Source organism: Pezoporus wallicus, unplaced genomic scaffold, assembly GCF_028554395.1.
Source record: "Pezoporus wallicus isolate ANWC-B61680 ecotype Strahan unplaced genomic scaffold, APGP_CSIRO_Pwel_v1 contig_10380, whole genome shotgun sequence".
Taxonomy (NCBI): Eukaryota; Metazoa; Chordata; class Aves; order Psittaciformes; family Psittacidae; genus Pezoporus; species Pezoporus wallicus.
The window spans coordinates 63,360-90,958 of record NW_026635718.1 but is presented as its reverse complement, the minus strand read 5'-3'; the positions used below and the strand labels follow the sequence as shown (position 1 = coordinate 90,958).

General features: G+C 49.6%; 2 protein-coding genes across 4 annotated transcripts in view; both read left to right on the top strand.

The window, feature by feature from the left end:
* The window catches only part of LOC130593080 (methanethiol oxidase-like), a 35,027-nt gene that overhangs the window by 4,851 nt on the left and 2,577 nt on the right, over positions 1-27,599 (top strand). For 2 of the 3 annotated variants that reach the window (XM_057397956.1, XM_057397955.1), the window contains exons 2-12: positions 3,294-3,347; positions 4,059-4,171; positions 4,505-4,690; positions 5,331-5,451; positions 6,360-6,542; positions 6,638-6,816; positions 7,904-7,982; positions 8,457-8,578; positions 8,740-8,832; positions 9,831-9,949; positions 10,604-11,398. In XM_057397956.1, coding sequence (XP_057253939.1) covers positions 3,341-3,347; positions 4,059-4,171; positions 4,505-4,690; positions 5,331-5,451; positions 6,360-6,542; positions 6,638-6,816; positions 7,904-7,982; positions 8,457-8,578; positions 8,740-8,832; positions 9,831-9,949; positions 10,604-10,766 — 1,365 coding nt within the window. In that variant the 5' untranslated portion in view covers positions 3,294-3,340 and the 3' untranslated portion in view covers positions 10,767-11,398. Of the gene's footprint in view, positions 1-3,293; positions 3,348-4,058; positions 4,172-4,504; positions 4,691-5,330; positions 5,452-6,359; positions 6,543-6,637; positions 6,817-7,903; positions 7,983-8,456; positions 8,579-8,739; positions 8,833-9,830; positions 9,950-10,603; positions 11,399-27,599 lie in introns of those variants that run through there. The other variant, XM_057397957.1, reaches the window with a different exon arrangement.
* LOC130593082 (methanethiol oxidase-like) lies at positions 18,825-22,644 on the top strand. The gene is made up of 10 exons (XM_057397959.1): positions 18,825-18,941; positions 19,724-19,909; positions 20,284-20,404; positions 20,496-20,678; positions 20,824-21,006; positions 21,110-21,184; positions 21,286-21,407; positions 21,508-21,600; positions 21,748-21,866; positions 22,178-22,644. Exons 2-10 carry the CDS (start codon positions 19,742-19,744, stop codon positions 22,338-22,340), a joined length of 1,227 nt encoding a protein of 408 aa, XP_057253942.1. The 5' UTR covers positions 18,825-18,941; positions 19,724-19,741; the 3' UTR covers positions 22,341-22,644.

Below are 27,599 nucleotides of genomic sequence, written 5' to 3'. Positions count from 1 at the left end.
AGCTAACCAGGGGCCAGAGGGACCTGGTCAGGAGAGCTCCGGGGCTGAGGTTCCGCGTTCCCTCTGCCTGGTAAAAGCTTTACCCCTTTAAGCTATTGAAAGCCCCTGTGGTTTTAAATAAGTAGCTTTAGTGCTCTCAGTAAATGCCTTTTATGCTCTCATTAAATGTCTCTTTTAGTACCTCTGTATTTAGAGGCTGAAACAAGATTTGGACTTGCTGCTCTGGTTTAACTGTGAACAGGAACGACGCTTGGGAAAGGTGCCAGGGAGCCAGGAGCCAGAATTTAATGTTTTGCTGGTATTTTTGTGATAGACCGTGTCATTTTTTGTGGACTTTCATTGCTGAATACATGAATAGGAAAGAGAGGGAAGGGCTAAAATACCTGGAAGCTTTTTTGCATGTATGATTGTGTAACATGCAAGAGGGGGTTCACAAGCCAGGGTAAGTTTGTCGACCTTAGTGAAAAAAAAGCCCTTATTGCAGGGATACAAACAGTGAGTCTGACTCAGCAGAAGTGTCCAGTCTGGTTTAGCTGCCTAGGGTGCATGTTTGTCTTCCTGTGCTTCTGTCGGGACTTCCTCTACACAGTAAAGGAGATTTGCTTTGCTTTGCTTTCTAACACACTGCAAGTTTCACTCTGTTACCCGTGCACTGCGTGCTGCAGCGTGTAAGGAGTCTCTGGGCAGTGGATAAGGAGTCAGGTCAGTAATGCACCTTAAAGCTTCCAGCAGCAGGAGGCGGTGGCTCAGTCACGCGGTTTGGAGTGCCCTTGGCACTGTAGAAGTCCAAATCTTGGGCTGCTCTTCAAATATTTAACAGATCATTGAAGTCTGCTTGCATGATTTGTTACTTGGATTGCAGTGAGGAAGCGTGGCTGTTCTCCCTGTCGCTCTGTAAGGCCTGTGTCTTGCCGTGTCCATAGGATACTCTGACCCCTCCCAGTTGTGTGTTCTTTCAGTACAATCATAAACCACATTTACTTGCCCCCCCTCTATCAGTGGGTCAGTGCTGAGCCCAGGCAGGCACTGTGATTTTGGAGAACTTTCTGTTTGCTCTCCAAACAGCTTAGTTTGGCCCAGATTGATGCCACCCAACTCTTAAGTTCTCAAAAGAGGTGGCTACTTTATTGCCACCTTTCTCCTACACCCCTTTGTGAAACTGAGCTCTATCAGGCACCCACAATGGGAACAAAAGGAGCAGGTATGTTTTTAGCAGCTGTATATACAGTAACTGCACAGGAGTTTGGAGGAATGGGGCTTGTTGGAACTTCCTTTATGGAAAAAGGAAAATTGTACCCCAGAGCAGTCACAGTTAAATGCATGTGCCCTTCCTGGTAAACTCACACCAGAGCTGTTGCCAAGAGGGAAATGTTCTTTGCTTTAGAAAGACGAGGAAGGTGGACTTGGGGGTGAGAGGATTTGCCTGGGAAGGTGCAGTGTGCTGCAGGAAAAGGGTCTTGGTGCAGGAGTCCCCAAACCACGTGTGTGTGATGCACCTGGTGTCCAGGACGCTGGGTCAGCCGCCAGGTCAAGGGTGGATCTAGAACATAGCAAGTAATACTATAATGTTTAACCATGGATTATGAACATAGCAATGTAAATGTTATTGTTAACATGTTGCTACAAGGTGATACAATCACAGTTCATGTCAAACCCCTGATTTTGTGCTCACAAATGAGCTTGGCATGGAGTTTGCTTCATCCACGTGTATCTTCAGGCAGTTAGGTACAATGGTTCAGAATAAAAGAGGGTTTGAGCAAGATCAGAGGGAAAGGAGAAACAAATGTCTGCAAGAAGCAGGAAGATAAAACGTCCAGTGTCTTGCTGTGTGTTTTCTCTGGAAAACAATTCGGCACAAATAATCTTTTTCTCAAAGGGATCTGCACAAAACTGCATTTGCAATGCTCGTGGAGCTGTGGTCTGATGCCAGCTGAGCTCCTGCCAGTGCTGGTGATTGAGAAAATGGAAAGAAAGTTTCAGTTATGGCTTAGACATAAACCGAACAAAGCAAACTTTCTATTTTGTGTTTCCAGATAAAACTGCTCCACAGAGCAGGTGAAATGTAACCTAAAGTACTGAATTGCTCTTTCTGAGAAGACCCTGTCTGTGAGGTTATGAGGCTCCATGTACAGTCAATGGATTGCTTGAAGCATTTCGCCTTCAGAGGCAGGCTCCCTAACGAAATGGGCAATGGAGCTGTCACTGCCTCTGCATTTGGAATCTGAGATCTGGGGTATTCTGATGCCATCACACTCTCTTTGAGTATTGGAGAATGGTAAATAGTTACCTAGTTTGCTGCTTTTTATTACAGACACTGGAGGTACAGAGGGAGGCATCTGTACTATGGTTTTGTCTCTGTCAACATGCATTTCACTTTGTGTCACATTGAAAAGTACACTGTTGTCCTGCTGCACAGCACTGCTGCATGTTGTGCTTGGAACACTGACTATATCCTGGTCCCAGTTAGGAATGGAGCAGAAGCTTCCTGCACGGTGTCCAGTAGCCCTGCAGCTCCATGGCTCAAGAAAAGTAGAGGTTTCTGTGCATCCCTTGAGCCTATAAACTTGCAACGTGTTGTAACTGCCCCTTAAAGCAGTATTTCAGGATAGTAGTTTCTTAATTCTAGCCAACAATTTATTGATGCAATCCTGAGCATGTGTGTGCTGTGACTGTGTTGGAGTAGGAATCTCTACTGTGCTGAAGGCTGGTTTAGCACAACTTCTGTGTTGATTAGGATCCAGACTGGTACAGAGCAGAGGTAAGAGTGGCATGAGAGTAAAGGTGGGGAGCTGAGTTTGTACTAGAAGGTGGAATGGTTGATGATTCCCCTTCCCCTGTCCTTTCTGGTCACCTGCAGTGTCACTTCTTACCCAGGCTGTAAATCCTCAAAACTATCCACTTCTTTGGCATTTCTGTGCAGAGAGGGACTGGAGCCTTTCCAGTGATAAAATGGGCTGTTCACATCTGTCTCCTTACTCATCTGGCAGTGATTCAGCAGCTCTCTGTAAAACATTTAACACAGTTTTCTTAAATCCCAGACCCTTGTCATATATGAATGTGCTTTCAAATTGTGAGGCTGAACTCCTGGAAATGAAGGCCTAACTTTCCCATCATTCTTGAGCATGGCATGTCACATTGTGTGTAACCTCAGCATGACTGGAGTCAGGTGTTTGGCAGTGTAAAAACTGGATCTAACATTTGTCCATCTCTCAATGCAAAGCCAAAGTCCTCTTAGAGAGATGCTTGAAAATAATTTGGTAATTAGAAGAACTTCTTTTTTTCCCTCCAATCAGCAAAATGTGGAGCATGTGGCCCAGGATACGCAACTCCTCTGGATGCCATGAAAGGTAAGCACATCTTTTCTAAACCCAGACTGCCTTCAGACTCTCTCATAACAACAAACTACTCTTTAGGACAGAAGGGGAAAATAGGAGGAAGGAGTGTTGGGAATTCTGTGTGACACAGTTTAGTGTCAAGCTTCTCATCCACCTGTAGCTGCACTAAGGATGTGTTCTGCTCTGTCCAGCAGTGTCTGGCTAAATCCTGACCCTCACTAAAGCCCTTGAGGCATTTTGCTATAGATTGTAATAGTGTCAGAACTTCACCTCACGTCCTTTGATGGAATTTAAAAGCCTCAGTTTTATAGGTTGTAGTAAATAGGCTTTTGGCATGGGTAGAGTGAGCTCTGGGCACTGGCAGCTGGGAGTCATCACTTCTGTAGCTGGGGAAGGGAGAGGCTCCACAGGGTAGGAGCTGGTTTCCAGCACTGTCCTTCTCCAGGAAAGTCATTGCATCCCCAAAGCCTATTATGTGAGGAGGGTGAGGGAAGGAAAGGCCTCAAAAGTGAATAAGTACTTGCTCTTGGCAACTCCTGGCTGCTCAAACTACATACTAGTGGTGTTTCCCCATAAGATGGGAATGCTGAGGTTCAGCTTCCTGGGAAGAAACCCAGTTTACAGACAGAGTTTAAATCCAGAGGAGATGCTCTTACACTTAACCACAGCTTTTTCTTTAATGTGTCAAAAGAAACCATTTTTACAAGACTTCTGCCTTGACAGGTCCCCGGGAGGAGATTGTGTACCTGCCTTGTATCTACAGGAACACTGGGGTAGAGAAGCCTGACTACCTGGCCACTGTGGATGTTGATCCCAAATCTCCACACTACTGTCAGGTACCTGTGTGTAGAATGGCTCTGGTGTTTCTATTGTATTTTTTGCCCTATTGTTATTGCATGTCTCCTAAATTAGTTAGTCTTTTAAAGATTTGAATTCACTTAATGGCACGCAGCATTTCACAAATGCTGTGCAATCATGATGTCCAGCTTTCTTCTCCTACTTTACAGCTTCAGCTCTGCATATCTCAGGCTAAAATCTGTTTCCTGACTAACAAATAGCAGTTTCCTTCTGCTCTTTATTAATTTATGCCTTGACATAAAGGCTCATTTTTTTTTGCCTAGGGGAAAACTCTATGAAACTGAATGTGAAGCCTGTCTCTGACTTTGCAGGTGATCCATCGCCTGCCCATGCCCAATCTGAATGATGAGCTCCATCATTCAGGGTGGAACGCCTGTAGCAGCTGCTTTGGGGATGCCACCAAGAGAAGGAACCGCCTGATTCTACCAAGTTTGATCTCTTCTCGAATTTACGTGGTGGATGTGGGAACAGACATGCGAGCTCCTAGAATCCATAAGGTATATTTACATGACTTTAAGCTGGGGTTTTGTTTCATACGTTTTGACCAAGAGACAATGATTTTATAGATCCAGATACTGGCATAGATAGAGGTTAGGATATAGACTTACACTTTTTCATGTCTAACTGGTTAGATTCCCTTTACAGTCAGTGAAAAAAAATAGGCACTGCTGGAGTCACATTTGTCTAACCTGGTTTAGAAACTGGTTTAGGGTAAAGGAATTGTGTCTCAGGAGCGTTTGTTTTCACTGACTGTAAGGCAGAGAGGATTAGCTGAGATGTAAATACATACACTGTCAGCATCTGTACTTGGTCAGGGAAACTTCAGTACAGATCATAATGTGGAATGAAAGGAAACTTCTCAGTGGTCTTTGTCCCACCCCACCTGCCAGCAAATACTCCCATTCATAGTCTTTCAGTTCTGTAGAACCTTGTCTGCCTGTGACTGTTAATGCAGTGGATAACTCCCCCTAAGGTCTTTCCCTGTTCAGTGAATTTTGTTTCAAACCGAGCCTCTGACATGCCTCAAAGATTTCCCCCTTCCCTTCCTTTTGTGAAACTTGAACTCCTAGGGGTGAATTGGTGTTGTCTAAGTGAGCTCCATGGAGGTAACTGTGACTATGTGTATACTCATTTTAGGTTGTTGAGTCAGTGGAGTTATACCAGAAGGGTAATGCGGGTAATCCTCACACCTCTCACTGTCTGGGCAGTGGTGACATCTTAATCAGCTGTTTGGGAGACCCTTCTGGCAATGGAAAAGGTATTAGTCCTCTTTAACTACTCTAGGAAAGTGCTCACGGTATAGAAGTATCATGCTCCCAAAGCACAAGCTGCAAGGTTAGAATTTGTCAGTGCTTACAGTTCTCTTATGCACATCAACAAACAGCTCCTGGAATGGTTAATGCTGGAATAAAAATATCACCCCCCAGGTAAGCTGAATGGTCACTGCTCTGCACTTCAGACCTGATGTAGAGGAATATCAATGGGACTGTTGATGAGTTCAGCTTCCAGGCCTCAGGCTTTTGCATATATTAGTAAAGAAGACCAACTCTAGTGGTTATAGTATGAGCAGGAAACCCATTAACATTTCACTTTGGTCACTTCAGCCTGGAGCAGGGAAGAATTGCTTTGGAAAACAGTCTGCATCAGCTCAGTATTGGTGGCTTGGGTATGAGAGATGCTGTTGCCAACCTAAATCCTCTTTGTCTCTAATGAAAATTAACCTTTCAGGCCATTATAGGTTGCATTTCTTGTTTAAAACTTTTGAGGGATTCTTGCATATAAATTCTGGTACCTATGCAGGTGTAAACCACCTGACATCTGAGAGAAATATTAGCTATTAGAAAAAATATACCTCGGGGGTTAAGTGGTGGAACCCTGCTCCTTTTCAGAGAGTTTTTCTCTTCTAGATTGTGGGCAAACGCGTCCTTGAATAGATGCATACTGTTTGTATAATTCAAGGGTACTGATGGCAAGCAAAGAAAACCAGTGGTGACTCCTCCAGGATCTTCTCTAAGTTATCCCTTAATTGAAATGAACTCTGGAAGGGCTGGCAGATTTATTGTTATTATGAGCAGAAACAGGGCAAACTGAAGCTTAAAAAAGCATTTTTAAAGCTGTGAACTTCTGTGAATGTCTTCAGACAAATGTATTTGGTGTTTCTATCAGGTAGCTTTATATTGCTGGATGGAGAGACCTTTGAAGTGAAAGGAAATTGGGAGAATGGGAAGAAGGTGCCTTCCCTGGGTTACGACTTCTGGTACCAGCCACGGCACAATGTCCTGATGAGCACTGAATGGGGAGCCCCAAAAGCCTTGGTAGATGGGTTTAACCCAGCTGATATAGAGAAAGGTGAGGGGGCATTTGTTTAAACTCTCAAAAGTAAAAATGATTCTTTGATAAAATAATATATTCTGTGCTTTTTCTGCTCTGACCTGATCTGGTAGGGCATTATGGTGGCCACATTAACGTGTGGGACTGGAGCACTCACACCTACATTCAGACAATTGACTTAGGGAAGGGCTCCATACCTTTGGAGATTCGATTCCTCCACAATCCGGATGCTGCAGAAGGGTTTGTGGGATGTGCTCTGAGTGCTGCAGTTCATCGGTTCTACAAGACAGAGGTAAGCAATGAAAGCCATGGCAAACACAGAGACTGTTTCAGAAAGCTTCCAGTCACTTAGGAAATAGTAGAATTTGGATTAAAAATATTATGGCTCTCAATTCCAGTCTAATTCTAGCCAAGCTATAGCAGTGACACACTGGCACAGGGCGCCCAGAGGAGCTCTGGCTGCCCTGTCCCTGGCAGTGTTCAAGGCCACGTTGGATGGGGCTTGCTGCAACCTGCTGCAGTGGAAGGTGTCCCTGCCCATGGCAGGGGGTTGGAACTAGAGGAGCTTTAAAGGTCCCTTCCAAATCAAACTATTGCATGATTCTATGATTGTGTCAGAGAGCAAACCTGACACATGACAGTGTGCCTTGAAGCCAGTGCTGTAACTTTCTGAAGCTGCTGGATAGTCCCTCACCTTTAGCAGTTGCATTCTGAGTACCTCTGCTATGTCCAGGATGCAAATCTTCAGCAGCCTGATCCTGAAAGGCAGCAAAGCTGAAGAGGTCATGGTGCTGGTCTGTCAGCCCCACTTCCAACACCCCCACCCTTCACAATAACTTCTTGATCAATTTAATCGCCATGAATGACCTATGAAAGTCTGATGAGCACCTGCACTGAGGAAAGGGCTACAGCATTAGCTCAACGGCTTGCTTTCTGGCCTGCGAGCTGCTCCACAAATGTGCATCAGTTGGAGAACTGATCAGAACCTGTGAAACTTGTCACCAGTGCCAGTGTGTGCTGCCTGCTGCTCAGCCAGTATTTGGAAGGTGGAGAAAGGAGGGAAGGTGGTGGGCTCATGAGCAGGGGAGTAGGGGGTGAGCTGGAGAGGGGTGGGACACCAAGCTACAGGTGATTAGGGGTTTTAGTTCTGCTACTGTTACAGCAATCTGAGATGTTGTTGCATAGCATAAGCATAACTGGCAGTAATAGTTACCATCCTCACCCCTTGGTAATGCTTGCGGTGTGCATACCCCCTGTGTAGAGGACCTGTTAAATAAACAGCACTATTTGCTTCTCCTCCCTCTGTCCTGCATAGCTGAGCTCTCTTGGCTAACATCAAGGCACTAATAATGCTGTGGTCTCTCCTGAGCTTTCTGCAGAAAGGAGACTGGGCAGCAGAGAAGGTGATTGAAGTCCCCAGCAAGAAGGTGCAGGGATGGCTTCTCCCTGACATGCCTGGTGAGTGTGTTTGCAGAAGAGATGTGTTGCCCTCTTCAGTTCCCTGGTTCAGTGGAGCTTTCTGCAAAATCTCATCCTTAAATAGCAAACACTTCCTTGCAAAATACTGAATTTCTCTTTGGGTTCTTTGTGTAACACTTCTGGTGTCACCAAATTAGCCTTGCTTACAAGCCATCGAGTAGATCATCAGACCCATCTGCTCCCACACCACTCAGTGCTTGAGGTCAGAAAAACACTTGGAGTTTGGCTCTTTCAGCATGAGCTCACGGGAGTGGTCCTGGGAATGCTGTAGAGCCTGAAGCTCCTCTGAGTAGGCACCAAGTGTCCAAGGATGATTGTGTTTGTTCAAACCATATCTTTACTGATTTTTCTGAGGCTGCTGTGACTAGAATTTGGAAAGATAATAGACTCGTGGTCTTGTTTGTTGCTGGGCCTGTCCATTTCCTGACTTTGCTGCTGACTGTTTTCTTGAAGGTCTTATTACTGACATCCTCATCTCGCTGGACGACAGGTTCCTGTATTTCAGCAACTGGCTGCACGGGGACGTCCGCCAGTACGACATCTCCAACACCCGCAAGCCCAAGCTGGTGGGGCAGGTGAGGCAGCAGCAGCAAAGCTGCCACGTACAAGGACAGCCCAGTCTGCTTGTTCCTGTCTTTTTCAAAAGAAGAAAATGACAATTTGATTTTGCCTGAGAATTGTCTTTCGTGTTCTTATGATAGCAGGTGCCTATTCTCATCCATTCCCTTGGTTACAGGTGTTTCTGGGAGGCAGCATCACAAAAGGTGGGCCTGTAACTGTAGTGGAAGACAAGGAATTGCAGTGTCAGCCAGAGCCATTTGTGCTCAAAGTAAGTTTTCCTCATATGCATGTTTTCAGTGCTCTGCTAATTGTGATCCATTTTAACATATCCCTACAAACGTAGGACATACAGAGCTGTATCTGAGCTAGTTTGTGGGTTGGCTTTCAGCCTGGGCAGGTACCACATCTCAGCAGGGGCTGGAGCTAGTGAATTCTGGTAAGTGTTCTGGGTCCCTGGTGGAATTGGACAAGCTGTTTGACTCGTCTGAAGCCTGTGTAATTGCATCTTCCCTGCTGTTGTTAGCTAGCTAATTTAAAGCTAATGTAGTGTGCATTCATCACATTGCCATCACTGCTGCTGGGAGTCTCCCAGTATGTGTGAAGCACTAACCCAGCTCATTCTGCAGGGTTGGGGAGTGCGTGTCTGTGTGTGTGTAAAGAGTTTGATGGCACCTGGCGTCGTGATAGAAAATGAAAGAACATTAATTGCCTCTGGTCATTATCAGTGTGCATTAATATTATTACTATCAAGGCAGCTACCTGTGGAAAGTCTCAGGATATGCAAGAACTGAACATAGACATGACTAAGATCTGTTGGCCACTGAAGGCAGTTTTAGGAAGATCCACATACTCCTTTTCTTCCTCGTGCAGATTGTGCCCTAGCTGCAGCAGAGACCTGTTCTCATTTGGAGCAGCTGTGTTATGCCACTCACCCCTTTGCTTAAGTTTTGACACTTCCACCCAAGTACAGTGACCTGAACCCTTCAGCCCTTACTTTCTTACATTACTAGTCTTGTGAATGAAGTGGAATTCTTCTGAAATGGCTTCAAGGCTCCCTGTTAGTAAGGAGGAAGACTCCCAATAAAAACTGTTCTCTCTCTAAAATAGGGAGATTGGTGCTGCTGTGTGGAGGATTTCGGAGCTCTGGATGGTTCTACCAGGAGCAGAACTGCTGTGCTCTTTTGTTTCTCCTTGCTGTTGCATTTCTTTTGTTCAGTGTCTGTGGCAGCCTTGTCTTAGGCACCTGGTTCTCTATTACGATTTTAGGGGAAGAGGGTGCGAGGTGGACCTCAAATGCTTCAGCTGAGTTTGGATGGGAAGAGATTATATGTCACCAACTCTCTCTACAGTGGATGGGACAAGCAGTTCTACCCAGATCTTCTCAAGTAAGAGAACTCTGGTAAACAGGGATGACTGCACAAGCCCATGTGCAAGATTTCTTCCTCATATAGTGCTATGCACATGCCAGCTGTTGCACAGAGCAGAGTTCCCACCCAGGGAGACTAAACCTAGTCACTTTATCCACAGCCTACCAACCTAGATGTGTTACCCACTCGCCAGAATCCGCCCCTTCTCAATAGGCACACAAAAGTTGGGGTGTGCACACACAGTTTGTTGAAATCGGGACCTATTTGGAAGTAGATGAGAATGGGAAGAAACCAGTGAACCTGACCTAGCCCTCTGGAATCTGTAGTACTTCCGAGCTGCCTTTGAGTGTTACCAGCGCAGCTTTCTGTTCTTCTGAACTAAGGAAAGAAGATGATGTGCCAGATGGCCACAGGAGGGCATAGTGCACTTCCCTATTCCTTTATAAGTAACAACAGCTATTTATTTGCAATCATTCATTGCTAATCTGAGGCTGCAGTTTCACTGAGGTGGTGTAACTCACTTTTGAGATCGGCTAAGTGATTTCAAAAGTCCCATTTTGTATCAGGGTTTCTTTCTGGTTTGTATTAAACAAAGACAGATCTTGCCCAAATGTGGAAGAGCAACAAAAAGGAAACCTTTTCCCAATACCTGTTTTCTTGTCCCTTTTTCAGGGAAGGCTCTGTTATGCTGCAGATTGATGTGGATAATGAAAAAGGTGGATTGCAAGTGAATAAAAACTTCCTAGTGGATTTTGGGAAGGAACCTGATGGGCCTGCCCTGGCTCATGAGGTTCGTTACCCTGGTGGAGACTGTACCTCTGATATCTGGATGTAATGGTTGTCTGGAGCTGGTTTCAGGGGGTTTGTTGTTGTTGCTGGTTTTTTGGGGGGCTTGTGTTTGGGTTTTTCCCCCTCTTTCTCCTCCTCTTTCCTCTTTACTCTCCCCTTTTATAAAGGTGAATGGGGTCAGCTGGAACTTTATCCACTGTCTATATTTAGACTTCCATTAGGGTGAGCCACAGAAGCTCCACTTTCTTCTCATTCTGAGGCAGCCAAGTGAATCTCTCTGAAACATGATCTCCAGCTCATTTTCTCTCCTCCTTCCCCTTTCACGAGGTCCTGTGTAATCACTGTTGACTGTGGTTTCAAGGCCGAGGTCACCAGCTTTTAAAGGCTATTTGCCTTGTTTGATGCTAATTTGCCTTGCCACTGTTTGTTGGTGAAGAAGCTGTTCCTAAACAGCTCCATAAGAAGGATACATTCCATGGGCTTGTCTCTGAGCAAGAGTGTTCTGTCCCTGCAAAGTGTAATGTGCTCATACAGTAGTTGATGCTTTACAGCAGACACAGCATAAAAATCATACATATCTATCTAATCTGAAGTCACATGCTTCTGGACTTGGGTTATATTTTAACGTCTGTGCACTGATGTTATAAAAAAACAACAATAAAAGCATTCTTCAAGCCAGATGGAGCTGCACATCTTTTTTCTCTTCAGCATTTGGGTATTTCCAAATGTAAGGTCATTTCAGGAAGTAACAGTCTTATTCATCTGCAAATTCTTTGGTGAGGAATTTATTTTCACTGAAGCCTCCTTTGTTGCCATTATTGCAAACAAAGATTCTCTTCCATCTTCTGAGAGTGAAGGGATCTGCACAACCCCTTTGTGCACACTGTGCTGGAGCCAGGCAATGCCACCAGCAGTGCCTGACCCATGTCTGCAGCGTCTTGAGCAGACAGACGCCCACAAGTCCAGCCTTTCTCCTCTTGCCAGTTCCTGATGCATCTTCCCTAAGCTGTTTTCTGGGTCTGATTCTCTTTGCTGCCTCTCTGGATCTGTTGCTTTCCCATCTTCTGTTCCCTGCTGAGCTTTAGCACTGCCAGTTGTAACGCTGGAATCGCAGCAGTGGTATTGCAGGAGCTTCATGTTGATGGCACTTCTGCTGGAGCCTTTTGCTTGAGTTTATTCTGACTTCTGTGCTTCCACAGCAAAACCTTCATCTTGCTTGACAGATCCTGCTTTGTAATCAAGACTCCATTCTGTACATAGCTGCTTACTGTCTTGCTAAATGTATTTGGAACCAGGCTGGAGAGTCCAGTTTTGTGTTTTTAACGTTGGGATGCTGCCACTGGGTCTCTTTGAAACCTGCTACAAGAAGCTCTGGTAGGAGCTTATGAAGCCAGAAAGCTTTCCAACTGACCTGGTGGTGTAGCCACCTGTATCTGATGGAAAAACCCATTTTGAGCAGCTTCTTGTTGGAAATAGGTAATGTTTAAAGCATCTTGCTTGCATTGTTTTCCTTACAAAGGGGCTGGTTCCAAGAACGGAGTATACACTGCTAACCTGTGTAAATGCTACTAACAGTCCACACTGAGTGGGTACAGCGAGTGCTCAGTGTCTCAGCTATCTCACGTTGCCCAGGAAAGTCATTAATTTGTTAGGAAATCATTTGCTACCAGTCAGTACTATTGGAACATATAATTTTTTCTCACCTATTTCCTGTACTGAGCGTTTTCCACTAGAGAAGGTGCATCCTCCACATGGCCACGTGAGGGCAGCCTGCAGCCTGGCTTTGTGCAGCACGGAACTAAATCCAGGAGTTTCTCTCACTCTACTTGTAATTTTAGGTCATGATTTTCCACAAATCCAAACTTGCTGGTGAGGGTGGCCCTCAGGCCTCTTCTCACTCCATCAGTATATCGCATGGTGGCTGAAGACTCTCATTCCAGCTACAGTGAGCGCGCCAGTCTGGGTCCCATCCTGAAATCCCAGTTGGAAATGCCCCTGAATCTGAGTGTCTTCTAATGAAGTGCTGTATGTATCTTTGTATGTATGCCTGTCTGGGTCTGCTTCAGGGCAAGGTGAGCTTTGCCATGGACCCGCCTGACTGTGTCGACAGCACCTTTGTTGGCTATAAGGAAGACTCTGAGGGGGCACAGTCATGGTCAGTACCACAGTCAGAGGCTGTTGGAACTGACCTCAGAATTTCAGACATTAACCAAATTACCTACATTTTGGGGCATTTTGGGGGGGGAAGGTGTTGTGAAGCTTACCAGAACCACTGACCGTAGCTGGGAAATTAGAGTGGAGAACAGTTTCTGCTTAAGTGAAGTGAGAGCAGTCATGATGAGGGTCACCATTAAACCCACTATTTTTTGGTCTGCTACCTTGAGGTCTCTCATCCTCTGATGAAGCCTGAGCTCCTATGTTTGAGTCTAAGGGTGTAGCAAGTGGCTTCTTTGGTGTATAGAGAGAAGTGTAAATGAGTCTTTGGAGAGGAACCTGGAATGTTCAGCTGAACTGCTCAGCACCCGTAATCCTGGTGTGATCACCAGCTCCTTCAGTGCATCAAAGTCACTTGTGACAAGCTGGGAGTCTGCTCTGCAGTGCTCGCAGGGACTCTCAAGGGAGGGTGCCAGTGCCTGTGTGCCAGCAGAGGTCTGGAGCAGGAGAAGCAGCAGGTCCTGCTCATCCATCCTCCCCGGCTGCGTGGTGCTGCCACTCCTCTGGTGTCAGATGGAGCCATGCTGCGGTTGTGGGAGGAGCTGGATGAAGGAGCTGATGCGGCGGAAAAGCGCCTGCCCGGGCAGTGACTCAGGTCCATGCCCTGTGGCTGCGGGGGGCAGAGCCCTTCAGCGGCCACCGAGGAGTCAGTGCTCATGACCCGCTGTCTGAAATCACAACGTGAGGATGTGGGTGCCGCAGGGCTCTGCCCGGCCGTAGCCGTGGGCTGGCCTGGGGAGGGCTGGATCAGCACCCCACTGCCACCCTGCTTCTGGCCAGGCCTTTCTGCCCCCTGCCCTGCCACTTCTACTCCAACAGCAAATGCTCCCGTGGAGGGGAAGGGGCTGCTCAAACTGTAGTGGAGAAGAGGCATGGAGGTGCCTGGAGGAGCAAGAAGTGGAGTTGTGCAATGCTCATGTCCCCTGCAGCAAACCTTGCAGCCTGCACATGGAGATGCTTCTTGAAGTGCTGAGCTGAAGGGCTCTGCGTGTGCAGCCCTGTGATGGTTGGTTTGTACCTGCTCAGTGAGGTGATGGAGAGATCCGGGGTGATGGATCTGAGCTTTGCAAAGTCAGGCACTTGGACCAGCCTTTGCCTTTGGTCTGTGATGTGCCTCCAGCCTGCAGGCTTGGACCAAGCTTGTACCAAGGTGTTGAGCACCCTGTGGTTCTTGCTTGGGTCTTTAGCGCAGACGTGGTGTCCCTGGTGTAAGCAAGGACTCCTCCTGCCTCACTGAGTGTGCTGTGCCAGTCTTCACTGCATTACATCACCTTGTGCTGCCCATTATATGCCAAGGATGTCCCCCATGACATCCTTGTCTCTAAATTGGAGAGACATCAGTGTGATGGATGGACCACTCGGTGGATAAAGAACTGGCTGGATGGCCGCACGCAAACAGTTGTGGTCAATGGCTCAATGTCCAGCTGGAGACCAGCAGCAAGTGGCGTCCCTCAGGGATCGGTGCTGGGACCGGTCTTGTTCAACATCTTTGTCGCTGCCATGGACAGTGGGATTGAGTGCGCCCTCAGCAAGTTTGCCGATGACACCGAGCTGTGTGGTTCGGTTGATACCCTGGAGGGAAGGAATGCCATCCAGAGGCACCTCAACATGCTTGTGAGGTGGGCTGATGCCAACCTCAGGAAGTTTAACTATGACAAGGGCAAGGTCCTACACCTGGGTCGGAGCAATCCCAGGCACAGCTACAGGTTGAGCAGAGAAGAGATTCAGAGCAGCCCAAGGAGAGGGACTTGGGGGTGTTGGTCGATGAGAAAATGAACATGAGCCAGTTTCAGTGTACGCTCGCAGTCCAGAAAGCCAAGCGTATCCTGGGTTTCATCAAAAGGAGCGTGAGCAGCAGTCATGGAGGTGATCCTGCCCCTCTACTCCGCTCTTGTGAGACCTCACCCGGAGCATTGTGTGCAACATAAAAAGGATGTGGAACTGTTGGAACAAGTCCAGAGGAGGCCACGAGGATGAGCAGGGGCTGGAGCACCTCCTGTATGAAGACAGGCTGAGGAAGTTGGGGCTGTTCAGCCTGGAGAAGAGAAGCTGCGGGGAGACCTCAGAGCAGCTTCCAGTGTCTGAAGGGGGCCTACAAGGATGCTGAGGATGGACTCTTCACTAGGGAGTGTAGTGACAGGACAAGCGGTAGTGTGTTCAAACTGAAACAGGGGAAGTTTAGATTGGATATAAGGAAGAAGTTCTTTACTGTTAGGGTGGTAAGGCACTGGAATGGGTTGCCCAGAGAAGTTGTGAATGCTCCGTCCCTGGCAGTGTTCAAAGCGAGGTTGGATGAAGCCTTGGGTGCCATAGTTTAGTGGTAGGTGTCCCTGCCCATGGCAGGGGGGGGAACTGGATGATCTTCAGGTCCTTTCCAACCCTAACTATTCTATGATTAGTTGTTTATCAAAATTATAGCATGTCCTTCCCTATCAGGGCTGGCAGAAATGGGCAAGAGGAGGGGAGCAGCTGCTGGCCCAGTGTGGGCTCTCCTGAGAAGCCCCAACTGCTTTTCCATGTCATGGCCTCCCATCTCTGCCCATCATGGGGAGCTTTCCCCGGGCCCAGAGCAGACCACAGTGATTGTGTTCTCCGCTAACCATCGCTTGCTGGTGCTGCTGAGCCTGCTCTTATGCTTCCTACTATCAGTTTTAATTAGAAAACTCTACACCCCACAGCTTGGTTTTGTGAGGGATGCCAAAGACGTCACCCAGGAAAGCCAACAAGGATGACCAGCTAACTTAGCTAATGAGTGGAAGGCTAATGAAGTTTTAATAACCGGGTGTGCAGGCCCAAGAAGATGGTGCAGTGAGCCATGCACATCGTGACAGCAGGAGCATGGTCAGAAGGCATCAGCTGAGCACCTGAAATTGCCTCTCATGGACTCAGAGCAGCATGGGAGAGCAGTGATGAGCTCTGTGCAGGGAAGAGGGCAAGGCTGTTTTGAGTTGGCCTGAGGAGGACAGTTAGCTCCAGCTATGGAGCTGCTCCTTTCGTTCCCTTTCATTCTATTATAGAGATGCCAGCCATGGCCTCATTTCCATGTGATTCCTGCTGAGTCTCCAGCTCAGCTTATGCTCCTGCGTGCTGTGTTCTGTTTTGCCTTTGGCCTGTCTCTGCTGCTGGTCTGAGCTGGATTTGTAGTTCTCATTGCTGGACCAAAGCTGCGGCTGCATCCTCCTTTCAGGCCTGCATAGCCTTCAGTGAGCATCTTCCGGTCCATGGTGCCTGGAGCACGTTAGAGCCATGTATCCTGCCATTCTGGAAACTGAAATTTCCCCTCTCTGGGGAAGGAGGGAGGACAAGCCTGCATGGAAAACCAAGACATTTTGCCCTCTTCCATTGTCTGAAACAAAGCACGTGGAAAAGTGGGCCACGTACCTGAGTAATGCACTGCTTAGGCAAGAAACTGCATATAGGTTGGCACTGGAGCCAGGTGCAGGCTGCTTGCTGTGTGCTGCCACATGTTAAAGTGCTGCTCTGGAACCAGAGATCCATTAATTACAGCCCAGTGAGACAGGCTTGCTCTTATGATAGAGATCTCCCAAGGGCTTCCTTAATGGTGCTGTCAGATGATTCTGCATTCCAGCATTGGAGCAATTACTTATCCCATGTAATGTGCCCACTGATTGAGGAGTTCTGCCACACGATGTGACACTTGTTCATGATCTATGGTGCTTGGCGTTTTCTTCCTGCATTACTTTGGCAGCCGGTGGTAGCAAGGCTCATGGGGATGTCAGGAGAGGACCCTTCTTCTAAACCTCTTCTCTCCAACACCTTAGGCCCTTTACCAGAGATCTCTGCTCTTCCCCTGGGTGTTCTCTGACAGCTGAGTCCATTGCATGAAACTCAACTGCACTGGTGCCAGGTGCTTTGCAGTGTTAGTGCCTGCAGTGGGGCTTAGGGTGCCCATTGACCAGAGTGGTGAGGAGGGAAGTGCTCAGGCACTGCTCTGCTTGGTTGCATTGTCCTGAATCCTAGGGATTCCATTTGCTGGAGCTGGGCTGACTTTCCCATATGGAGATGCCACCCTGAGAGGCAGCAGCAGGTCTTGACCTTGTAGGTGCTGCACAGATTGTATGGAACTATGGGAGGCACCCATTCCTAGGGTGATGTTTTCCAGCTGTGTGGGAGATGTCAGCAGGTCCTCACCTGATTTCAGTGTGTTGGAGCCCCCACCCTCTCCTGAGCCTGTGCTGCACCCCAGTTTGCAGTCCTTAGAGCTCAGAAAGGCTTCTTTTGGGGTAGAAGCCCCTCTGAGGCAGGCTTGCTGAGCTGAGCCCAGGGAGCCCATGGTGCCTTCAGGGTCCAGCTCAGTGTGCTCCAAGCTTGCAATCTGCAGGAGGCTGCTGGCGGGGCTGCTGGTCTGAGGGCTTCTCATCCCTTGCCTGGAATTTGCAGCCATTGCACATTTGGATGGTGGGAAGCTGGGTATGGGGGGTGGCTTTAATTACCTTGTTTCTCATGGGGACCTGGAGGCCCGGAAGACTGGAGAAGTCAACTGAAAATCACCAGAGCCCCAGGATCAGATACAGGAGATTGTGTTTAAGGAAGAGACCTGCATGGAGCAGCAGATTTTACCCCAAGATTGGTGGTTGGCAAGGCGGAAACAGGCTACGGTGGTGATCTGGCACCTCCCAAACGCTTAGGAGTGATGCTCCTCCCTTGGCAGGTTGCTTTCTCCCCCACCCCTTTACCTTGTATATAAGGCCCCCTTGGAGCAGCCTTGGCACAACACAACCCACTCCAGCGAGGCAGACAGCAAGCTGCACCTCCAGCTCCAGCACCTCTGCTCTTGAGGAGTGAACCAGAGCCATCACCTTCAGCATGGGTAAGAGATGCTCTGCAGCCTCCCCTCAGCAGCTCCTGGCTGTGTTGTTCTTTCTTGCCTCTGTCTCCAGCCCCTGTCTGGAGGCTCCAGGCATCCCCTCTTGGAAGTGGGTCCCACCTGGTTACTGGTAGGTTTGTTCCTCTGAGCGCTGCAGAAGGAGAAAGGTGGGACTCAGCTTGGGCGTTTTGTCCCACTGGTACCAAAGGTTCCTTTTGTCTCTCTCCCCATCTGCTGCTGGGGGCTTCTGTTGGCCTTGGAAAGCTTCTTGCATGTGGCTGCAGCATCCGTGCTGAGGGAGCCTTCCCTTCCTTTGGGGAGACAAGAAACCAGAGTCGGTTTCCAGGCCAGATGTTCGGTCCTGGTGTGGTGCTCGGTGGAGGCTTTTGCTCCTTCCCTGCTGATAGGAAGGGGATGAGGAGGAGGCTCGGATGGGTCAGAAGGGAACTGAGCTGTGCTTTGATCCGTGACAGCCCTGCTGCCAGTTTGGGGATGATTCCTCTCCCAGATCTGTGCTCTGTCAGTGACATAACGACAGCAGCTGCTGGTTACAGTGGTCCCCATTGACAGCTGGGGTGGGAGAAGCTCCTCAGGTGGGACAGAGGCTTCTGGGTTGGTGCCTTTTAGGATGGCCATTTCTCATGTTGTTCTTGTGTTCTTCTCAAACCAGACAGATGCAGAGCTCAGTGCTACGAGTACCCCACCTGCCCGGATACTGTGAAAGGCAAGTCCTCCCGAGCGTGCTGTGAATGGGTGGTCTGGGAAAGAGCTCTGTGCTGGTGGAGACCAGTGGTGGGTGCTGGGTATGGCCTGTCCCTTCCCCCAGCGGGAACAACATTTGTTTTTCTCTTACCTCTGGGTCAGTAAAGGAGCCAGGCTTGGACAGTTGTCAGTGAGCAAGGAGGAGCAGAACAGAAGAGAATTAGAACAGTTCCAGTTGCAAGGGATCTCCTAGTTCAACTACTAGTAGGGAGGTTGCAGCATCCAGAAGAAGTAGTTCAGTCATTGGAAGCTTTTCTTTGTGGCTGGTTCATGACTTATTTAACACAGCTTTCTCTGTCCCCAGCTCCTAGGGAGGAGGTTGCCTATGTGACCTGTACCTACAGGGAAACGTGCATTGACCAACCTGACTTCCTTGCCACCGTGGACCTCAACCCCAGATCTCCATATTATGGCCAGGTACCTATCTTGACTGTGGTTTTATTGGACTGGTATAACAGGGACCAGTTGTTCCCTCTTTGGCTAGATCCATGGCATTTACTGTCTTCCACTGTCCCTTTATGCCTGGCTCTAGTTGAATCATCTCCATCTCTGTGTCCCGGGGACAAGTTGGTTCTGACTCACTTCCCAACTCACTTCCAGAGTATTTGATGCTGCCAGTGAGATTAAAATGGTCCCTAGTGACCCAGGGGATTGAGGGTATCCTTCTGCAGAGCTCAGCATGATTCTATGGTGCTGCCACGTCAGAGATGTTCTGTTGTGCGCTGTACCACCCTGCCTGCTCTCATCCTGAAGGCTGCAAAGGCAGGTTATCTACTTCAAGGGTACATATGACCTGAGAGCCCATTACTACAAGAGCTTAGAAGAAAATGCACTTTAAAGCCAATGTAGCCTTCTGAAAGTTTTTAGCACGTTTTGAGATCCATTCTGAGAAGGGCTTTGCAGAGCAATGCATCACTTCCATCAAGATGATAATCATCATTTCTTCCTAAACATGATTTCCTGAGTTTTAATTGCACGGGGTGAGGAATTCTTGGGAGAATCTCCCATTCCTCAGCTGCCCACAGTTCCCTAACAGAGAGCAGTGCCCAGTGCAAGGAGCACTCTTGTCCTCCCGTAGTCTCTAGAGGCAGTGCAGGCTCCAGTCAGGTGGAGGCTCCCAAGACACAAGTATGTGCAGCATTAGGGTGCCCGTTTGTCCCTGCTCCCTGCACTCCCCTAACTCTGCCTTGACTGCCTAGGTGATCCACCGCCTGCCCATGCCCAACCTCAAAGACGAGCTGCATTCCTCGGGTTGGAGCAGTGGCTGCACCTGCTTTGACAATGCCAGCACGCAAAGGACCAAGCTGATTCTTCCCTCTTTCATTTCCTCCCGCATCTACGTGGTGGATGTGGGTTCCCAGTGCCGGGCTCCCAGGCTGTGTAAGGTATGCCAAAGGCGATGCAGGGACAAGTAGCTGGGAAGGAGTTGGGAACTGGTGCTTCTGGAATAATACACAGGGAACAAGGGCTCTCTCCTCATCTTCTCTTCCACCCTGATTGTAGAGAGCTGGGTCACGTTTCCCTCTCAGCTCTGTGCTTTCCAGGGCAAGGGAGGCTTGCATCACCCTCATGTTCCTTTCTGTGCCTGTTGCCTTCAGAGAGAGTCTAATAACTGGAAGGCACAGTGCAGACAGACAAGCTGTTATAGTGAGATAGGTGCTGCTGCATTCTTGTCTGCATAGAGGGGAGCTCAGAGCCTTATGTGTGCATTGAGCTGAGCAGTCAGAAGCTGAAGTGTGTGTGTGTGCACTCTTCACAGATGATTGAGCCAGTGGATGTCTTCTGGAAGTGCAACAAGGGGTACCTCAACGTGCCTCGCAGCCTGCCCAACGGTGACGTTCTGATTGCTAACGTGGGAGATCCAGCTGGCAACGCCAAAGGTACTTTGCCCTGGAGGAGCTCCCTGAGCCAGTGGCGGGTTTGGAAGTGGAGTATGGGATCTTTTCCATGCATCCCCTTTGTGTCTGCCAGGTGGATTTGTCTTGCTGGATGGACAGAACTTTGAGCTGAAGGGGAACTGGGAAAACGAGTGCGCATCCCCCCCGAGCGGGTATGAGTTCTGGTTCCAGCCCCGCCACAATGTTCTGATCAGCACTGCTGGATTCGAGCTCAAACGTGCAGGATATGGCTTTAATCCTGACGACCTGAAGAAAGGTGAGGGAATAGGGGTGCAAGTGCTGAGCCAGTGCCCCTGGCGGTGGGAGGGTGTGGATGCCATCAGAGAGGCTGCCAGAGCTGGAGAGGGGCACAGGTTCCTGTCGGAACCCCCCTCTTCTGACTCAGTTTTCCTTTTCCTCAGGGGTCTATGGACGCCGCCTCAACGTGTGGAACTTGTCCTGCCGCACTCTCACGCAGTGCTTTGACCTGGGGGAGGATTCTCTGCCCCTGAGTGTTAAATTCCTGCACAACCCCGATGCTGCCGAGGGATACGTCAGCTGTGCCCTGAGCGGCATCGTCTACCGCTTCTACAAGTGTGAGGCAAGTGCTTGGGTAGTAGCTGCGTGCAGTGGGAGCCCTCCCCAGGCAGCTTTGCTCTGTGTGGGCAGCAGGAGCACTCATGGTGCCTGTGTCTCTTGTGCAGAGAGACAACTGGGCAGTGGAGGAGGTGATCCGGATTCCACCTAAGGAGGTGGCAGGATGGATTATGTGCAAGATGCCAGGTTTGTGTCCCCTCAGGTGGTGAGATGAGAGCTGGGGCTCAATGCAGGGTGTGTTTCTGTTGATGCTGCCTTCTCTGGAACTCTTTGTTTCTGTGCCCCAGCCTTCACAGTCGACCTGGTCATCTCGAGGGATGACAAGTACCTGTACCTCAGCAACTGGCTGCACGGAGACATCCGCCAATACGAGCTGTCCAGGAACTGCAAGCCCAGGCTGGTAGGACAGGTAAGGCAGGGGCAGAAGGGCTTGCACTGGTGACTTCCTTAGCAGAGTCTGGTGGTGGGTAGATGACCAGATAACATTTCTCCTCCTGCCTCGCTTACAGGTGTTTGTGGGAGGCAGCATCCTCAGAGGTGGACCTGTTGCTGTGTGCAGAGACGAGGAGCTGAAGTGCCAGCCCGAGCCCTTGGTGGTCAAGGTGAGTTCTGCACCCTCTTTGCCCTGGGGTGTCCTTTGCACTTGGGCTCTGTTCTGCTACTTCTCTGTCCAGGGTTTCTGCCCCTGCTTATGCTTGGCTGGGCAGAGCAAGGAGCAGTGACATCCCTGCTGTGTGTTGTTCCTTCAGTGCAAGAGGGTGTACGGCGGCCCGAGTAGGCTGCAGCTCAGCTTGGATGGCAAGAGGCTGTACGTCACCAACTCCTTCTACAGCACATGGGACAAGCAGTTCTACCCAAACCTGGTCAAGTAAGAACTGATGGGGCAGCCAGGGGCGTTTTTTGCAGGGCCTCGGTGTTAGGAATGGGGAAGGTTCCTCATGTGGGGGGCTCCAGGGCTACGTGGGTGATTGCAGGGGGACAGATTTTCCTCACATCATCCCACAGCTTCCTCCTGTTGACTTCCCCATGCAATTCACTCTCAAAGGTCTCTGGCTGGGCACATAGCAGCCGCTGCCTGTGTGGAGCTGCAGAGCCAGGCTTTAGCTGGGGAGAGCAGAAACGTTTCAGCCTGGTTGGGGTTTGCCTGTGTGTGATGGCTGCGCTCTTGTTCACTCACAGGGAAGGCTCTGTCATGCTGCAGATTGATGTGGACACTGAGAAGGGAGGCCTGTGTGTGAACAAGAACTTCCTGGTGGATTTCGGAAAGGAACCCAATGGGCCCTGCCTTGCCAAAGACATCCACTTCCCTTGTGGAGATTCCACCTCTGAGATCGTGGCTTAGGCGCTGTAGGAAAGACTTCCTTCTTCCCTCTCCTCCATAGTGCATCCATTAAGATAGAGCTTAGGGTAACTGGGTTGGGGTCCCCATTCATTGCTGGAGTCTAGATTTGTGCTAAGGTGAGCTGTGCAAGCTCTGCCCTGCTGCGAGGCTTTGGTTCAGGCAGACCAGTGAGCAGACACATGGCATGTTCTCAGTGCTCTCCGTGCAAAGCAGGCCCTGGGCATGAGTCGCAGAGCAGAGCCCAGGGAGCTGCTCACACACAGGGATGTGCAGTACACACGGTGCCTTTGGGCAGATAGCACATCTCCACCGTGCCCTGCTTCATTACTGCAGGCCTCTGGGGCCCTGCCTTGATGTCCCAGCCTGGTGGCTACTGCTCTGATTCCTGGGGCCAGTGGCAAGGTGCTGAGCTCTCAGTTCTGTTTCAGAGCTTGCTCACCCTTGGTAACTGAGGCAAAAGCAAATGAAATGCCCAGTTTGTCTGAGCTCCTGTTCTTGAGCCAGGTCCTTCCTGGACAGTCTTCCCCTGCACGAGAGCCCTCCTGGCTCCTTGCACGTGCTTGGGTCCGTGTGTCACGGCTGGAGGAGCACCGAGTGCTTCAGTTTGGGAAGAGGTGCCTGTTTCCTGACACTGGTTTGCCCTCATGTTCTGCTTTAAACACAAATAAAACTGTTCTTTGCATCACCTACATCTTGGTTTTATTTTCTTGAAGCATTTCAGTTTTATTTTGGAGGAAATCCATTGCCAGCAGTGGTTAACGATAAGATCAGGGATTTGAAAATCCCTACGACAGGGCACGGATTGTACAAGTGCCTGGTTGTCTTCCTGGAGTTTTCTGGTACAAATTGTCTTTACTCATTCTTTTTTGGTCTGCATTCTTGCAGGCACATGTTCCTAGGGAAACTTGTCACCATTTGGGAGTTTCCTGCCTCAACCAAACATGCTTTGTCAAAGCAATGTAGTGTTGTCATCGCCCAAACTCATTGTTTGGATTTAGTAGGGCTTACATTAAGGTACTGTGAGGGATTGAAGGAACACATCTATTAGATACTCAGTGAAATCCCTTGTGTTTGTTAAGTGGCTGGCTTGCTGCTGGTGAGAATATTGCTTTCAACTTGATCCCTTCGCGTGGACTTACCACAGCTGAGGCAAAGTTTGGGTTTTCACCCAAAGTTCTCTGCATACGCTTCATATGATGTTGGCAAAATGCCCGTAGTCCCCTAACCATCTCAGCAGATTGTTCTCTTTCACAAAAGCAAGGTGTCCTTACTGGAGTTGTGGATCATCCTCCTGCTTATCATGTGCTGCACAGGATGAAAAACCCCATCCCGCTGTGTCAGCCTGTTTGCCACGCAGCACAGCAAGCTCTTGCCTCCAAAACCCAGCTGCACATCCACGCATCCTCCCATTACTCCCTTCAAGGCCTTGAGCATCTTCACAAGGGTGCAACTGGCAGTGAAACCCATCATTAGTTTGGAGCCTGCAAAAATGAGGACATAAAGAAGATCCATCTAAGTTTTAGCTTTATCTACCTTGGAAGAATACAAGTCCATTTACTTCCCTCATGCTTCTCATGGGCTTCCCAAAAGTGCTTTGTTCTGGGGCACAGCTCGGAGGAGGATGGAGTTTCCTGAGTGGCGGAGGGCATCGTTAGGCTGCACTGCTTGTTAGCACACCAAGATGAGGCTTCAGCTACAGGACTGGAAACTGTTGTCCTGGAAAACCGTGTGGACACTGCAGCCATTGCATGCTCCATTCTGCCTGTGTCTTCTTTCCAGATGAACCTTTAATTTTCCCTTCCATGTAGCAGCAGAAGCAAGAAATAATCCCAAACTATGTTCAGGCCTTAGCAGCAGAAGACCCACAGGTTTGATCTCCTCCCCAGGATCTCTGCTGCAGATAGAGAGGCTGAAGCCCTCCTGGATGCTTTTTTTTTGCTGTGCTTTTGTGGCATTTGCTCACGGCAGTGTTTAGGAGCTGGGCTGAATCTGAGTGTGAATGTGACCTTTGTTTTCTTTAAGGGATGTTGCCAGATGATGTGTATGGAACTTTCTGGCTGTTTCTTAAAGTATTTTGCATAGGAGTAACAGATACTGCAGAGTAGAAAAGAATATGGATTGGGTAGTTTTACTATGGATGAACAAACCACTGGTCCATATTCTGCCTTCATGTCCATAGTAGGATGAATACAGACTGACCAGAAACTCAGACAAGTGTGAGTCTTTGGAGAGGAACCTGGAATGTTCAGCTGAACTGCTCAGCCCCCGTAATCCTGGTTTGATCACCAGCTCCTTCAGTGCATCAAAGTCACTTGTGGCAAGCTGGGAGTCTGCTCTGCAGTGCTCGCAGGGACTCTCAAGGGAGGGTGCCAATGCCTGTGTGCCAGCAGAGGTCTGGAGCAGGAGAAGCAGCAGGTCCTGCTCATCCATCCTCCCCGGCTGCGTGGTGCTGCCACTCCTCTGGTGTCAGATGGAGCCATGCTGCGGTTGTGGGAGGAGTTGGATGAAGGAGCTGATGCGGCGGAAAAGCGCCTGCCCGGGCAGTGACTCAGGTCCATGCCCTGTGGCTGCGGGGGGCAGAGCCCTTCAGCGGCCACCGAGGAGCCAGTGCTCATGACCCGCTGTCTGAAATCACAACGTGAGGATGTGGGTGCCGCAGGGCTCTGCCCGGCCGTAGCCGTGGGCTGGCCTGGGGAGGGCTGGATCAGCACCCCACTGCCACCCTGCTTCTGGCCACCCTGCCCTGCGACTGCTTGTTAGCACACCAAGTTAAGATGAGGCTTCAGCTACAGGACTGGAGACTGATGTTCTGGAAAACCATGTGGACCATGTTTTCAGATTAACCTTTAACTTTCCATTCCAGATAGCAGCACCTCCTGTATGGAGACAGGCTGAGAAAGTTGGGGCTGTTCAGCCTGGAGAAGAGAAGCTGCGGGGAGACCTCAGAGCAGCTTCCAGTGTCTGAAGGGGGCCTATAGGGATGGTGGGGAGGGACTCTTCATTAGGGACTGCAGTGACAGGACAAGGGGTAACGGGTTCAAAATGAAACAGGGAGAGTTTAGATTGGATCTAAGGAAGAAATTCTTTACTGTGAGAGTGGTGACGCACTGGAATGGGTTGGCCAGTGAAGGTGTGAATGCTCCATCCCTGGTGGTGTTCAAGGCCAGGTTGGACGAAGCCTTGGGTGCCATGGTTTAGTGGTAGGTGTCCCTGCCCATGGCAGGGGGGCTGGTACTAAATGGAACTAGATCTTAAGGTCCTTTCCAACCCAGACCATTCTATGATTCTATGACTTCTGCTCCAACAGCAAATGCTCCCGTGGAGGGGAAGGGGCTGCTCAAACTGTAGTGGAGAAGAGGCACGGAGGTGCCTGGAGGAGCAAGAAGTGGAGTTGTGCAATGCTCATGTCCCCTGCAGCAAACCTTGCAGCCTGTACACGGAGATGCTTCTTGAAGTGCTGAGCTGAAGGGCTCTGCGTGTGCAGCCCTGTGATGGTTGGTTTGTACCTGCTCAGTGAGGTGATGGAGAGATCTGGGGTGATGGATCTGAGCTTTGCAAAGTCAGGCACTTGGACCAGCCTTTGCCTTTGGTCTGTGATGTGCCCCTACCCTGCAGGCTTGGATCAAGCTTGTACCAAGGTGTTGAGCACCCTGTGGTTCTTGCTTGGGTCTTTAGCGCAGACGTGGTGTCCCTGGTGTAGCAAGGACTCCTCCTGCCTCACTGAGTGTGCTGTGCCAGTCTTCACTGCATTACATCACCCTGTGGTGCCCATTATCAAAATTATAGCATGTCCTTCCCTATCAGGGCTGGCAGAAATGGGTGAGAGGAGGGGAGCAGCTGCTGGCCCAGTGTGGGCTGTCCTGAGAAGCCCCAACTGCTTTTCCATGTCATGGCCTCCCATCTCTGCCCATCATGGGGAGCTTTCCCCGGGCCCAGAGCAGACCACAGTGATTGTGTTCTCCGCTAACCATCGCTTGCTGGTGCTGCTGAGCCTGCTCTTATCCTTCCTATTATCAGTTTTAATTAGAAAACTCTACACCCCACAGCTTGGTTTTGTGAGGGATGCCAAAGACGTCACCCAGGAAAGCCAACAAGGATGACCAGCTAACTTAGCTAATGAGTGGAAGGCTAATGAAGTTTTAATAACCGGGTGTGCAGGCCCAAGAAGATGGTGCAGTGAGCCATGCACATCGTGACAGCAGGAGCATGGTCAGAAGGCATCAGCTGAGCACCTGAAATTGCCTCTCATGGACTCAGAGCAGCATGGGAGAGCAGTGGTGAGCTCTGTGCAGGGAAGAGGGCAAGGCTGTTTTGAGTTGGCCTGAGGAGGACAGTTAGCTCCAGCTATGGAGCTGCTCCTGGACTTCCTTCTGATCGTTGAGGTGTAAGGTCTTGAGGTCTGCCTGGGGATGATCAGAAGGGTGGTTGGTTCCCAACACTGGCACCTCTTTTGTGCGCCCAAGACAAGCTTGATGCCCCTGGGACACATGCAAGAGTTTGTCCCTGGAAACTGGTGATAGGGGCAGATTCTTTGCTTCCACTCGTGCAGGTATGGCCCCAAACCCACGTGGAAGGTTGTGACCTCGGTGGGTGTCAGTCTGTGAAGCAGAGCATTGACAGGAGTGCTGCAGGAGGCAGGCTCAGGCTGAAAGCTGTCCCTGGGAAGCAGCACGGAGCCTCTGTGTTGTGTCCTGCAGGAAGCCTCTTCTCAGCGGCCTCCACCTCTCTCTGCAGTAGGAGTTTTGCTGCGAAAGGGCTGTGTCTGTCCTAAATCCAGGGCAAATCTAAATGCTGTGATACCCTGCGAGGCTCTGAGCGCAGTGCACAGCCCTGGGAGGCTTTGCTGTGTCCTTCACCTTCAGCGTGCTGCTGGCCTCACACAGCTGAAGTGTGAAGGTTCATAGAGCCATGAGGGTGGGCAGGTGTTCAGCACCCTGGTGTTGCTACCTTGGGCTAGCAGTCTGTTTTGTCCAGTGTGGATATGCAGTGGTTTTGCATTGAGTCTCTGATTCTGTTCACATTAAACCTTGTATTACACTTACACCCAAAGTCCAGAGGGGAGCCCAGTGCCTTAATCCCATTTGGCTTGATGCAGCGTAGCTCTGCGATGTCTCTTTCTTCTGGCATCCTTTGCAGTTCCTTCTCTACATTTGCTGGTCTTTCTGACATCCAGGGAAGGTTTCTCTGTTGGGGTCTTCCAAGTCCTGGCTGGAGACTTTGCTCAGTTAAACAGGCTCCTCTAAAGCAGTAGGAGAGCCG